We start from the raw sequence: 13476 nt of genomic DNA, 5'->3' as shown, positions 1-13476 counted from the left end.
CACTGCGGTAGGTACAAAGGAGAGAGTGTCAACACACAACATGCTGCTGAACTAACAACTGCTGTTCAAGTATTCAAAAATAACACTCCTAGCAGCTAAAAAAAAATACCACACAACGCAGCTAAATGTCCAGCTATATGTCCCTAAGAACAAAAAAAAATAATGAACATCTTTACATAAACGGCACCAACTGTATTTTGAAAGCCATTGTTCACACTATTCATGAGTACTATAATTTGGCTCAAATAATGTACTTGTTAATTTGGTTAGCTAACTTTAAGTTAGCTTACCTAATGGATAGAGCATCAGTGCAACAGCAGTGGAGGATGCCAGAAAGGGAGCAACAGCGTCTGAAGCAACCTAGGTCTTGTGTGGAGTCTTTTTTTTTTTTTTTGACAGAAAAAGAAACCCCACAAAATTTTCAAGTACCACAAGGCAACACATCCAGGTGCCAGCGAAAGTGGTGGTCTCAAGCATAGATTTTATTTTTTAGAATGCTGTCCATCTTGCGGACGTTCAAAGTCAGCGCTTCACATCGTATCAGGACCAAAGATGCGCACCAAAAGCTGCCGAAACACTGGGGAAAGACCACTGCCACTCAGCCCTAGAGCGATAAGTTATGCATGCATTTGACGGGTCTTGAGTTTAAGAGCATTGTAATCACAGGTGCGAGGATGCGTTGACACATGTTATTTCTGCAGGCTTTCTTTCTTAATTAAAAAAAAAAAGGACCACACAACCCATAAGTTGCTAAAACACTGTTATCAGTTATTTCTCAACATACTCCACAGCTTTAAATTGACAAACTCATCACTCATGAAAAAAAAAATATACTTATGACTAGTATGAACTATACCCGTCAGCATACAGTGATCACCGTTTGCAAAAAGCCCTTCATTACTTTTTTTTTCATTCTTGGCAACATTTAGTTGGGACAGCCAGTATGTAAAGTCAAATAGCCATTGTCACACGTGTCTGTTATAAACAACAGCCAGACATTGTGGGGATGGAGGTAGCTTCCTGCACCTCATCCCCCAGATTGTAGTGGTGCCAAGTTTTATCTCCGGGAACTGCCGCCCCAGTAGCAACATGGACACGGCTAGTGTGCCGGAGCTGTTTCCTGTTCAAACCATGCTTCTCCCTCCCAACGTCAAGTCCCCGTGCGAGCAAACGTCACTGGGACACGCCCTGATTGGCCACCCAGAGGTGGCCCCTGGGTGCCCTTTCCGCCGAAGCATTCTTCCGCTGAGCACTTTCTCACCACAGCTGATGCTCACAGGATCCTAACAAGTTCGTTACGTGGAACTTTTGCTCCCATGACTTCTCGTTCTTGTCAACCACTAACTGGTTAGCCTTGCGCAGCAGGTGCGTGTGCTCAATCAGTCTAGTAGTGAGCCTTTGCCCGCAAGCCAGGACTCTCATGCTACAGTATAGACCACTTATAACGTAACCCTTATAGTGCAGGACCGGATATAATACGGTCTTTTCAGACTCCCGTTAATTTTCCCATAGCACTCTATGTATACACGTATCGCTTATAGTGCAGTTGCAGGATACGAAATACCGGTTACAGTGCGGCTGCCTGGAAGTTCGGCAGTCAACCTAGACGGCAAACGCTCCCCTCAAGCCACAAATACCGTATTTACTGGAATCTGAAGCATAACTGCGAGTTATGCTTCAGATTCAGTTATTTAAGAAAATGAATACTGGAATCTAACGCGCACTCTTTTTCCGCTAAAACAGGTTAAGAAATTGCGTGCGCGTTAGAATCGAGTACGAACCTAAATCTGCGTTACCATATAGTCGTCTGCATTTCAAAATGGCCGCCTCGCACGCGCGTCGAGCTTAGCTACTCATGAGCTTAGGTACTGTAGCTTCCTCCATGTGCTGCAGTACAAGTGCTTAGGCAATAGTCTACCGTCTGTCTTCACGTTCTTTGCGTCTGCTCTATCAGCATGAAGTACCGAGTTCATCATGATGCCGCATTTAAAAGGAAAGTGATCATGTGTGCGGAGACAGACGGAAATCGGGCTGCATTATGGGCGTTCGGGACTGGTGCAAACAGAAGAGGATTTTTGCCAGCAAAGCAATGCGGAATGGTTTCAGTGGACCGAAGCAGGACGTAATCTGCGACGATCCACTTTAGCAATACGATCGCCTTGGCCCTATCTTGAAAGCAATCTGCGACGGGGAAAGTCGGCCGCGCGTCGTGTTTTCGCCGCTTATAGGTCACGTTGAAGCGAGAGGCATGATAGCATGAAGGTCAATTCGCTCGCCGTGCTTCGACACTCGAGCGTTTCGGCAGTTAGTTTCCGCGGTCAACGAGCGAGATGTGTTCATGTTTGTTTGTGCGCACGTGACACCATGCTCGTTAATTTATTTAGTATCGTATTTTCCGGTCTATAAGTCGCACCTTTGTATAAGACGCACCCCCCTCAAACCGGCAGCTTTTCCAGAAAAAAACGTATATGTCACAACGGTGTATAACACGCACCTCTTCGTTCGGTAGGCAATTTTAAAAAAAAATCGTGACATTTCTTTCCGTGAACGCGGGTAACACGCAAGCGTATGGGTGCCATATATTCCCGCTCCAGGCACATTTCTGCTCTCGTGGTTGCCACAATGTTCCGTATGAAGTCCAAGGGCGATAAAGGGCGATAACATCGTCCCCGCGCGCCATACGCTGCATGTGCGAGTGAAAGCGTCCGACGGTGAGCCGAATCGCGTACAAAGGAGGAAAGCGGGAAGGCAGCGCAGGAGGGAGGGTGAGGTTTGTACTCGTAGTTTGCGCAGTGGTGTGCGCCGTATCTTGTCAGCTATCTGCAGATGTGACGAATTTGGGGTCGGCCGACTCGTGGTCGGCCTACCGCCGCTTGCGTTGCTGCTCCGTCCTTCTCGCACGGCGCTCGGGAACTCGATCACGAGAAGAACCCGGCACCTCGATAGCGCGCACAGAACACGTAGCAATTATGTCAACCGGCGCGCTTCGCGTGGTCATAACATCGAATCCGATTTTGACGGCCGTTTTCCCGGAAAAAAAAAAAAAGGAAAATAAGTCGCACCGTTCGATAAGACGCACCGGTGAACAATTTAGAAAAAAAAAACACGTCTTATACACCGGAAAGTACGGTAAGCGAATACGGAATCTAGAGTTGTTTTGGTTATAGTTGTTTTGGTTATAGTGTGGTACCGCTTATAGTGCGGATATTCGCGACTCCGGCGAGTTACGTTATAAGCTGTCTACGCTGTATATCTTGGGTTAATAAAAAAACTGTGCTTGTTGGCAATCGACTATATAGCCATCTCTGCGCCATGTCGGAGAGTCGACGGACCCTGCCATAGAGCCTTTGGGCGTTGTAGAGTGCAGGAACGTCGTGCCCTTTCCTGACCATCGAATGGAGGGTAAGCCTTGTGAAAACGCATCTCCACAACATCACAAACAAAAACTAATCTAACCTTTTACATTAGGGAACCAAAATTCCTTTTTTTGTGGGACATACCAACAACACACTCCATATTTTTCTAAGCACAAAGTCTGTCCAACTTTGACAGCCAGCCTTTTGGATTTCTACGAGTGCCAGCCATGTGACAATGGCAAGGCCTTCTTGCAAGGAGACAAATTACCAGCAGCCTAGCTGAGCAACAGTAAATCAAAGGGGCCCATTGAAATATAAGAGTGCCTCTACTTACCTATGCCTTCTTCAGTGAGGTCGACATTGACAATGGTAAAACTGAAGCCTCGTGCACCATCTTTCTCTCCACCCACCAGAGAATTGACCCAGCCTGCAAAAGCAAATTACAGTCTATGTCTATCAAACAAGTTCATATTCAAATACTTGAGAACAGGTTTTTCAAGAAATTAAAAGACAAAAAAGAATTTTCTCTGAAAAGCATTAAACATCCTTCTTCACGTGTGTGGTACATTAGATCCACAACGATGCGATGTATCACGGTAAGGATCCACGAGCTGGGCCAGCCTCTCTAAACATGCGCACACTAAGGGATCCATCAGACAACGCAGGTGTTCTCATGCATAGCTCGCAAGATCGTGCACAGAGCGAAACAAAACAAACGCAACAGCTCGCAGGCTCGCACGCGATACTGTCACCGGAAGTGGGCCGCGCAGTGAACATGCGAGAAAAAAAAAAAAAAAAAGAAAAAAAGCTGGGACCAAGACGTTAAAGCCCCTTTATTCTGGGCAGTAGCGATACCTTTAGATCTTTGCCGCCGCATCCCCACCCGCGCCACGGTCCTCCTCTCTTTACTCCTCCCTGTCAGTGCGCCAGCACTTCCTGAGCACTGATTGGCTGTTGTGTCATGACAGAGTGGTTTTTTCCAGTGTTCGCATTATTTTTAAGCCATATATCTTTCACAATGTTGTGCTTGTGATGTGCAGTGGCAGCATGTCACAAGCACAACATGCCGTGACATGCTGCCATGCCGTGGCAGCACACCGGCGGGGGCAGTGGGTTTGATGACTGAGAAGCTGATGGCAAAGCCATGACGAGAGAACACTGGCGATAAGCATGGGGTAAGAACAGGCTGCGTGTTATCATGGTAGCTTGGGGCCTGACGGAAAGAGGGACTGTGATAACACTGAGCCTGTTCTCATCACAATCTTGCCGCCAGTACTGGCACAAAGGCACCTCACAGACTCTAGAGAGAAAAAAACCATAACTGGCCCTCTGCAACAGTTACTTTACGCAGTTTACGGACTTTACTCTGACATAATAGCAGAGAGCGTGCGCGCAATGCGTAGCCGAGCGTGGCGCACCGGAGAGTCCATGTGAAGAAGGGGCGGCCGGCACTTAGTCGGCATAGTCAGCCTAGTCGTGCATAGTGTCGAATTCGCGTGTCTGTTGCTCGCTTTTGTACCCATCTTTGGTTTTGCTGTGTGTGATGGGTCCCAAGTCGAGTTATACGCCTACTGCGGCACAGAAAGTTTATCTGTTCACAAAACGTAAATGCTGATCAGACAATAAACTTCGACATGCCGATGAGCAGGACGGCTGTAGAAAGAGACCCACGCAGCGTGGTTGTCAAAACAACAGGTGCCAAAAAGCAGCGCTTCAACGTGATGCTTGCGATAATGGCAGATGGCTGGAAGCGGCTGCTAGGACTAGCTGTTGTGGATCCATGATGTGGATGAAGCGGCCAACAACCAGAACGACAGGTCTGGTGGTTCCGATGCAGAGTGAAGAGCAATAACAACACTCTTAGGGTTTGCAAATAGTATACGTGCATTTTTACTGCAAAGATAAGTTATCTAATGCATTTTTCAAATTATTACTGTCTTACTTTTAAATTTTTGCTGTTTAGAAAAAGTTCCCATAAAGTTTACCCCGGATAATAAATGCATCCCCCAACTTTGCTTTGGATTTTTGGGAAAAAAAGTGCGTTCATTACGCTAGTATATACGGTATTATTGGTTATCTTTTTCAAGTTTTTTTGAAGCCACACATATGAAATGAACCCATGAATTGTCTGCACTTCTTAAATTTTCCGCATACCATACTCCGCCGCGCCACAAATGGCCAAAGCAATGTGGCCATGGAGAGCGAGCCGCTGAACTACTGCTTGATAGCTATTTTTTTAAGAGCACTTCGGCTATTTTATCTCAACCTTTTTTCTAAAATATTTGTCAGCACGACCTATCGGAAGTTTACTATAGTCGCATCGGTGTCATTAGACGATGAATTCAACCTTAACGCCTAAAACGGCTGAAACAACAAGCACACTCATTGATTTTTCTGCAGCGCCCAGTGGCCGCTGGCCTAAAAAGCGTGCCGTATGCAGTGCGCCTGCCCGTGGGAGAGTGAAATCCGAGAAGAATTAAGGAGGAAAGCACGCGCGTGGTGGAGAGCTTCAGTACTTTCCGGAATAGAGGGGCTTTACATGACGTGTATGTGATGCGATTCTCCGGCTCTAGTATGGGAGAACGCAGGGAAGGAACTTTGCTTGCAGAGGCTAGAAGGGGGCAAGTGGCAAGAGTGTCTATGTTGGCAGTGAAGCTCGCCTCCTGAAATCATGGGTTTGCAACCCTTTAAACATTTCAATCTCTGCTAATAATGAACCAATTAAAAAAATTATTCTGGTAGAACGGAGCTAGAGCGTTCTACCACAATAGCCTAGATCCAATATCCTAGAGCCAATAGCCAATACCTAGAGCGTTCTACCGTTCTACCACTCTAGGGAGTGGTAGGAAATTGTTACAAATTGTTATGTGGTGTAACAATTTCCAGCGTATAAACAAAATTTGCTATGTGGCCTGGTGAAGAGCCCTTTAAGGGGGGAGGCTGCACTTAAAGGTCGTAACTTGGTCAAAAAATAGTATGATCCATTTTTGTCATTTTCATGTTTCAAAGACCCGTCATATCTACAGTATAGACCACTTAAAACGTAACCGTTTATAATACCGAACTGGCTACAACGCGGCCTTTTCCGACTCCCGTTTACCCTCCCATAGAACTCCATGTATACGCATACCGCTTACAGTGCAGCCGCGGGAGACGAAATACCGCTTTTAATGCGGCTTCCGCGGAAAAGTCTCGCCGACAAGGGCGGCAGCGAGCACGCTTCTCAACAAGGTGCGTGCTCCCGGCCAGCGTATGCATTATTCAATGCAATCAAACTCTCGTTAATTCGGACTACTTTCGGAGCTCAGTGAGCGAGGAGCGCCGCAAATGTGCTACGCAAAAGAGCAAGAACAGCGCTAGCGTCCAACCGAAACGAAGCGGCGGAGTCCGCATCGCCACAGCCATCAGTTGAAATCGTATGTGAATGATAGCAACGCCGGAATGCTTCGAGCCTATTTGTGTCTTTAGAGCCTGTATTCTTGCTTGTACCGCCGCACATAACATCGTGTTGGCCGCGGGCTTTCGTAACTGCGTAGCAGTCATCCACGATCGCGTCGATAGCTGCCGCGGTTTTCTCCGCAGCGGTTGCGGCGAACAGTAGTTTCGTTTTTACTCGGTACGCGCGTCGGCCGTGTGCCTAAAAAACTGCGTAGTTGCCATCGATGATCGCCTAGATGGCGACCGCAGTTTCGACTGCAGGTGTTACAGCGAATGGTAGTTCATTCGTCCAGACTTGGTGCGTGCATCGGACGCGTGCCTTCAGCACCGCAAAGTCGCCGTTCATAATCGCGCCGTTAGTGGTCACGGTTTTTTCCGCAGCGGTTGGGGCAAACAGTTGTTTCGTTATGACTCTGTGCAAAGCTGTCGAGCTTGAAGAGCAACGGCTGCATGGCGATTATGTTTTCGCCAGCTCACTGGCGAAAACGTAATCGCAATGTGCACGCGATAGTACAAAGCGTGTCTGCATGCTTGATCTACATGTTTTGCATACGTGCAGGGCTTGAAAATTGTTGTTTTGGTTATAGTTCGGTACCGCTTATAGTGCAGATATTCGCGACTCCGGCGACTTACGCTATAAGCGGTCTACACTGTAGAAGATTTTGCAAGTTTTGTCCGAATACCAGTACTTTGAAATGTTTTTCCTTGATTTCTCAAAACAACAATTTTGACACACTCGCAATTTTAGAGAGAAAATGGCTTCCATTCTATTTTAGCTATTGTATTTATTCCTTTTTTACCTAAAAGATAAATGCATGGAGTGCACCCAAAACCTAATTTTAAGATATCTTTTTAGTCATATGAGCCACATGTTTCACATGTCAAGATAGCATTTTTTCAGGCAACTTTTATGGGCCCTACATTTAGTTCAAATTGACCTAGGACACTGGTTTATATTTTAGTGCACATCTGACATTTTATTTTTCTATATTCTAACCACTCTGTTTTTTTTTTTTGTTTTCGTTTTTTGTCTAAATTCACATTTTTCTACAAACAAGAGAACCCAGTTTCTACGGTATGATTATCAGGAACTACTTGTCAAAGGACTAAAACAATTGCATTTTTGGAATCAGCACACCAAATGCACAAAGTGTGCCAAATGTGATTAAGATTTACCATAAATAAGAAAGTTGGCTTTCAAGTGTAGCCTCCCCCCTTAAATGACCACCAGAGATGTTTAAAAAGCTCACCTCGTGCCTTCAGCTCTGAAAGCAAGCTCCCAGGGCCTTCATGTCCAATAAGGTGGGCAACATAGTCTCCGGGCTACAAAGACAACGAAACATACTATCAACACAGTATCAACACAAAACTTCAAACAGCTTGAAGTATTGTTCTGGCAAGCACGGTAGCACCATGCCACATGTTAACACCTTATTTGTGATTCTAGCCCGAGGTCCACCATCTGGGTTAAGTCAGACAATGTATACGAAGAAATGTACTTTACAATTTTTGCATAATGTTTATTAACCATTTGAGGGTCACTGCTGTACATATAAAGTAGTGAAAATAAGTGCCAGTTAGTCAAAGATGTACACATATGGCAGTGACAGCAAGTTTGAAAGAATGCACCTTTTTCAAGTGAAACACTGCCTAACATCACCTGGGAGATGCTGCCTCTGACAAGTTCAGTGTTTTGATAAAATTGTTTATTCATTAGATATTTCCTTGTTGGCATGCATGAACCTCGATATGTCTATTTTTGTTTCAATGCTTTTATTGTCTATTCTTATGTCTGTTCTGCTTGGACCATAATGAGAGGTCAGTAATATCCTGCAAATTAAATTTTAAACATATACTAGTACAGTCATATTCAGTTAATTCAACATTGATGCACCAATAAAATTCACCAAATTATCCAGTGCATTGAGTTACAAGAAGATGCAGAAGAAATCCTTAAACACACTGCTGCTTTATTTGACAGTATTAACCCAATTCTAACACGCCCCAAAATCTAATCCTCACGCAGTTTTAATAGGTTCAAAATACAAAACAATGTGCCCCTACAACTAAAATGCCGAGAATAGTGTGTTCAACTATTTCAAAGTTATCATTACCACATCTAATGACGTGCTCTAGCCTAATAGCCTTGTTTCTGGCTTGAAAAAACATAACTTTCATTTTTGAAGGATTAATTTTAAGCCAGTTTGAAAAAGACCAGCGAACAATTTTGTCAAGTATATTATTACAGCCAACAGTCAGTTTGGTCGCATCAGGACCAGAAATAAGCATGGTGCAATCATCTGCATATATAATGAGCTTTACTGTCAAATCAATGTTAGTTATGCTATTTATGTAAACATTAAACAGAAGCAGTCCCAATACGCTTCCTTGCGGTACGCCTGTCGTTATTGTTAGTAAGGAAGATTTATGCGTGCCGATACATACATACTGGCTTCTCTTTGTAAGGTAAGATCTAATTAAAGATAAAGGCTTACCACGTATTCCACAGATTGATAACTCATGTTCTAAAATTTTATGATCAAGTGAATCAAATGCCTTGCTGAAATCTATGAATAAGGCTAGAGTTATTAGTTTCTTTTGAATGTTTATTAGTACATGTTTTTTCAATTCTAATAATGCTGATTCGGTTGACCGTCCCTTACGAAAACCATGTTGTGATTCTGAAAAAAGCTGTATCATATGAAAAAAGTTATTGAGCCGATAATGCAGGATTTTTTCAAATGTCACGAAGTGAATGGGGGTCACGAATGAACAGATGCATTTTATACACTGGTGCGACTTATATACTTTTTTTTCCAGGAAAACTGCCATTTTGAGGGGGGTGCGACTTATAGGCCAGATAACGGTAGTTGACTACTATTAAAACAAATGCAGTATGTATTTTTATACAGTAAACCCTTGTACACTCTAACCCTGATATCTCTTAAACGTTGGTCAAGTCAAAATATTTTTCTGGCCATGGTGACAACCCATGTGTTTTTCACCTCTTATTTCGAAGATTTTGCACCAGACTTCGGATTAATTTCAACTTCAAAAATACCATGAAAGCAGAAACAGGGCAGCGCCAGCAGCGTCCCTTGTACTCGCTTTTCACCCAGCGGCAGCTCGCTAGCCGATGCAGACGCTGACGCGGGCCTGCACTCCCCGCTTATCTTTTTTTTCTTTTTTCTATCCCTGCTCGCGCGAACTTTCTCGGCAGCTCGCTGCCACTTTGTTGTGGCCTCACACAGCAGCGGTGATCTCGGAGTCAAATTATGTTTAGAGCGCAGCTCTTAGGCGCCCGTTCCTGCGTTGAGTGCTGTCGTAACTGAGCGAATGAGCATAGTGAAAGATGAAAGAGCGAACGCCGAGCTCAGCGGAAGATGAAAGACTGTGATAGTGAAGAGCGCACGAGGAGGAAAGCGGAGGAGTAGGGCGCAGCAAAAACATGAAGAGGAAAACAGAGGAGAAGAGTATGGCAAAAGAGTGAGGAGGAAAGTGAAGTGCCACACAAGATGTGCTGAACGGCAGCGACCAGGCATGTGGCGAGCGCATCCACCAATACCATATATGGAAACAAAGCGCTGGCGTGGGCTTCAGACCCACTGCGCGTTCCCTACTTTGCCTGCACCACTGCCGCTAGAGAATGCGCTCCGCGCGAGCCACACATTCTTATGTTCACGCTTTCTTTCTGAACAATGAGTGACACAACCGGTGGAAATGCCACTGATGCTAAACGAACTACCTGAGCTCAGCGCCACCGCTGAGAGGACCCCGTCATTAAGAATCAAATTCTTTGCCACAATATCTGGCCAATTCAAAACACCTAAACAGCTGCGCTTAAAATTCGCATTAGGGAGTATCGTAATTGTAAGTGAATTTTTTTTTCCTCCACTCGTTCAAGACACTCAGTGATGCATCAATGTGGTCCAGCATATTAATGGTGACCTTGAGCAAGATGATCAGCACTTTTGAGCAGGCGCGATCAGCCTAGTGCTGTGCCCAAAAGAAGCCAGCATGCCAGCACACAACGAGATCAAGGCTTGATAAGGATGCTCGCTTCATGCTTGTGCGACTGGTGAGCCGAAAATGCTGCGTCACGCGTGGATGTCTGTTAAAGGCGTGACAATTGCGCTCTTCCTCAGTTTCAGAAGTGAAATTGTTTGGAATTCGTTGCGATGCAGAAAGTAGCAGCATCAGCTTTTTGGATGTCTGGAACTAGTTATGGTCAGATGACTGGCTTCAAATTGTGCATTAGGATCAATCGTCTCGATTCTGTGCCAAGCAAGCTGTTTAGGCACAGTGCCAGTGATGCCATTGCCCGTAGACGACGATGTGTCCGGTGCCAATGGACGCTAAAATGACCCGAGAATATTACTGCCGGCATTTTGAAACGGCTCCATGTGGTCTATGCGCAGCCCAGCGGGCTTCTATTTTCATGATTTCACTGATTCTCAAAACTAACACAGTAACACATGTTAAATATAAAACAGAATGAAGACCTCACATATATAGATATTTTTTTTCATTACATGTTCAAACAGTATCCCTTAAAACCTAGACCCCACAACACAAGCAAGTGGAAAACACTCAGCTGTTGTACATCTACCTCTTAGTGGTAAGCCTTCTGCACAAAATATGTTCAATTCTGGGGACCTTTTGAGTCAAATACCATCCAATACAAGTAGTATTGTCTTCCTGCACATGCAACATTGCTGCACACCAGCAAACACTGCTCTGAAAATTTTTTGCAGAAGAAACAGTGGCTTCAGAAATTTTTAACACTTTCTAGACTTGGAAAATGGCCTCCCTTCTCTACCTCCCTAAAGTTTCAGATATGAACTCAAAATTAGGGGTCTTGCGAGTATTTTTCTCATAACTATTCTCGGCCCTTGACAGTTTAAATGAAAACATGTTACCCTTATGCAACAAAACAGAGTCATGGATGTGTTCTATGCTATCAAGGTAACATCATAGCATCATTATAAGTTGAATAAGATACAGTGGAATCTCGATGATACGATCACGGCTAATACGAATTTCCAGATGATACAGTATAACCCACTTATAACGTAACCACTTTTAGTGCAGGACCGGATATAGTACAGTCTTTTCAGATTCCCGTTAATTTTCCCATAGCACTCCATGTATACACATATCGCTTATAGTGCAGTTGCGGGAAACGAAATACCGGTTACAGTGCGGCTGCCTGGGAGTACGGAAGTCGGCGGAGACGGCGAACGTTCCCCTCAAACGGGCGCCCCAAGTAGTGCTCGAGGAAGAAAGAGACGAAGTGGAGGAGAAGGGCACGTGGTGCGAACGAACAGCCAGTGAGGCTGAAACCGGAATCTTGAGTGCGAATCGAGTCGTGAAATATCACGGCGCGCATAGCGAGCGAGGGCCAAGAAACTGCCAACGCCGGTCAACTCTCGCTTCACGATAACGGCAGAAAACGAAACTTCAGGGAGCGGGTGGCGCCGGCACGGCACGGCGAAGGGCGCACGCGGAGACCGTGGAATGTGAGGGAGCAGGGCGGCAGGAAAGCGGATTTCGCCTCGGCAACTCACCCGCTTCGGTGGCTCCCCTCGCCCACCCTCGTAGCTCCCTCATTTTCGACTGTCACCGTGCGCGCCCGCCGCCGCTCCAGCCAGCCCGGCGCCAGCTCCCCGAAGTTTCGTTTTCTGCCGTTATCGGGAAGCGGGCGTTTGCCGGGCAGTTTCATTGGCCGGCCTGGAACAGCGCCGCTGCTTCCCTCTGCGCCATAGTCGCAGCGTGCAAGGTCAACACGTGACTAGAAAGTAGAGGAAGCATAAAGGAGAAAGAAGGGTTCGCTGCCATTTTCTACGCGTGGCTGAGACGTCAGCACGAACACGCATGTTGTGGCGCAACGCAGAATCGGCGACCTTGCCATTTGAGAGAGGGTGAAATTTCCGCCGTGTTTTTTTTTTTTTTTTTGTTAGCGCGCGACATTGAGGGGTCTCTCCTAAGTGCCGGAGCAATGCCGGTCAGAGGCTTCGCTTGCTTCGAATTAAAGAGATTCGACTGTAAATTGAATGCAAACGTTCTAGCCGCATTTCTCGACTGTCGCATACACGTGGCGGCTCGGTGCACATGTTTTGCATATGTGCGGGCTTTGAAAATTGTTGCTTTGGTTATAGTGCGGTACCGCTTATAGTGTGGATATTCGCGACTCCGGCGACTTACGTTATAAGCTGTTTACACTGTACGAATTTTTCTGTCGTCCCGGCCGAGCCCCATTACTTTGCAATGTGCTAGAGAACGGTTGTTACGAATCGATTTTCGACCCGCGTCGGTTGATATGAATAAACGCCGCCCCACCGACGGCCACGGCGTCGGCACGGCGTGTCTGCGCGGACGCGCAGACACGCCGTGCCGGACAGCACGGAGGCCGCGACTGGGCGCGAAGAGTTTGAAGCGGTGACGCTTTTGTGCTTTTCCTCCTTTTCCGCGTGCCATCAGCCGGACGGAGTGGCTGCTGTGCTTCGGGCCACGTTCTTTGTGTTTGCACCATTTTGCCTAGTCGCAGCGAGCTGTCTACCGAGATACGGTCTCGGCTGATTCGCACGGCCGTACGCCGAGGCGCGGGAGCCTCCGTTGGCGCGTCTTCCGTCGACTGTGTTATCGGTGCCGATGGCACAGGGCGATTGTCTGTTTCGCTGCC

The 13476-nt window shown here is 46.1% G+C and overlaps 1 protein-coding gene across 1 annotated transcript in view; it reads right to left on the bottom strand.

Moving 5' to 3' along the window:
• Positions 1-13476, bottom strand: part of LOC119457502 (insulin-degrading enzyme-like) — a 157329-nt gene that overhangs the window by 119026 nt on the left and 24827 nt on the right. Inside the window, exons 9-10 of the mRNA XM_037719091.2 lie at positions 8045-8117; positions 3691-3783 (exon numbers count right to left, since the gene is read on the bottom strand). Coding sequence (XP_037575019.1) covers positions 3691-3783; positions 8045-8117 — 166 coding nt within the window. The remainder of the gene's footprint in view (positions 1-3690; positions 3784-8044; positions 8118-13476) is intronic.

This window comes from Dermacentor silvarum, chromosome 1, assembly GCF_013339745.2.
Source record: "Dermacentor silvarum isolate Dsil-2018 chromosome 1, BIME_Dsil_1.4, whole genome shotgun sequence".
Classification (NCBI taxonomy): domain Eukaryota; kingdom Metazoa; phylum Arthropoda; class Arachnida; order Ixodida; family Ixodidae; genus Dermacentor; species Dermacentor silvarum.
Note: the sequence above shows the minus strand (reverse complement) of the source record. Positions and strands in the feature narration are given on the sequence as shown.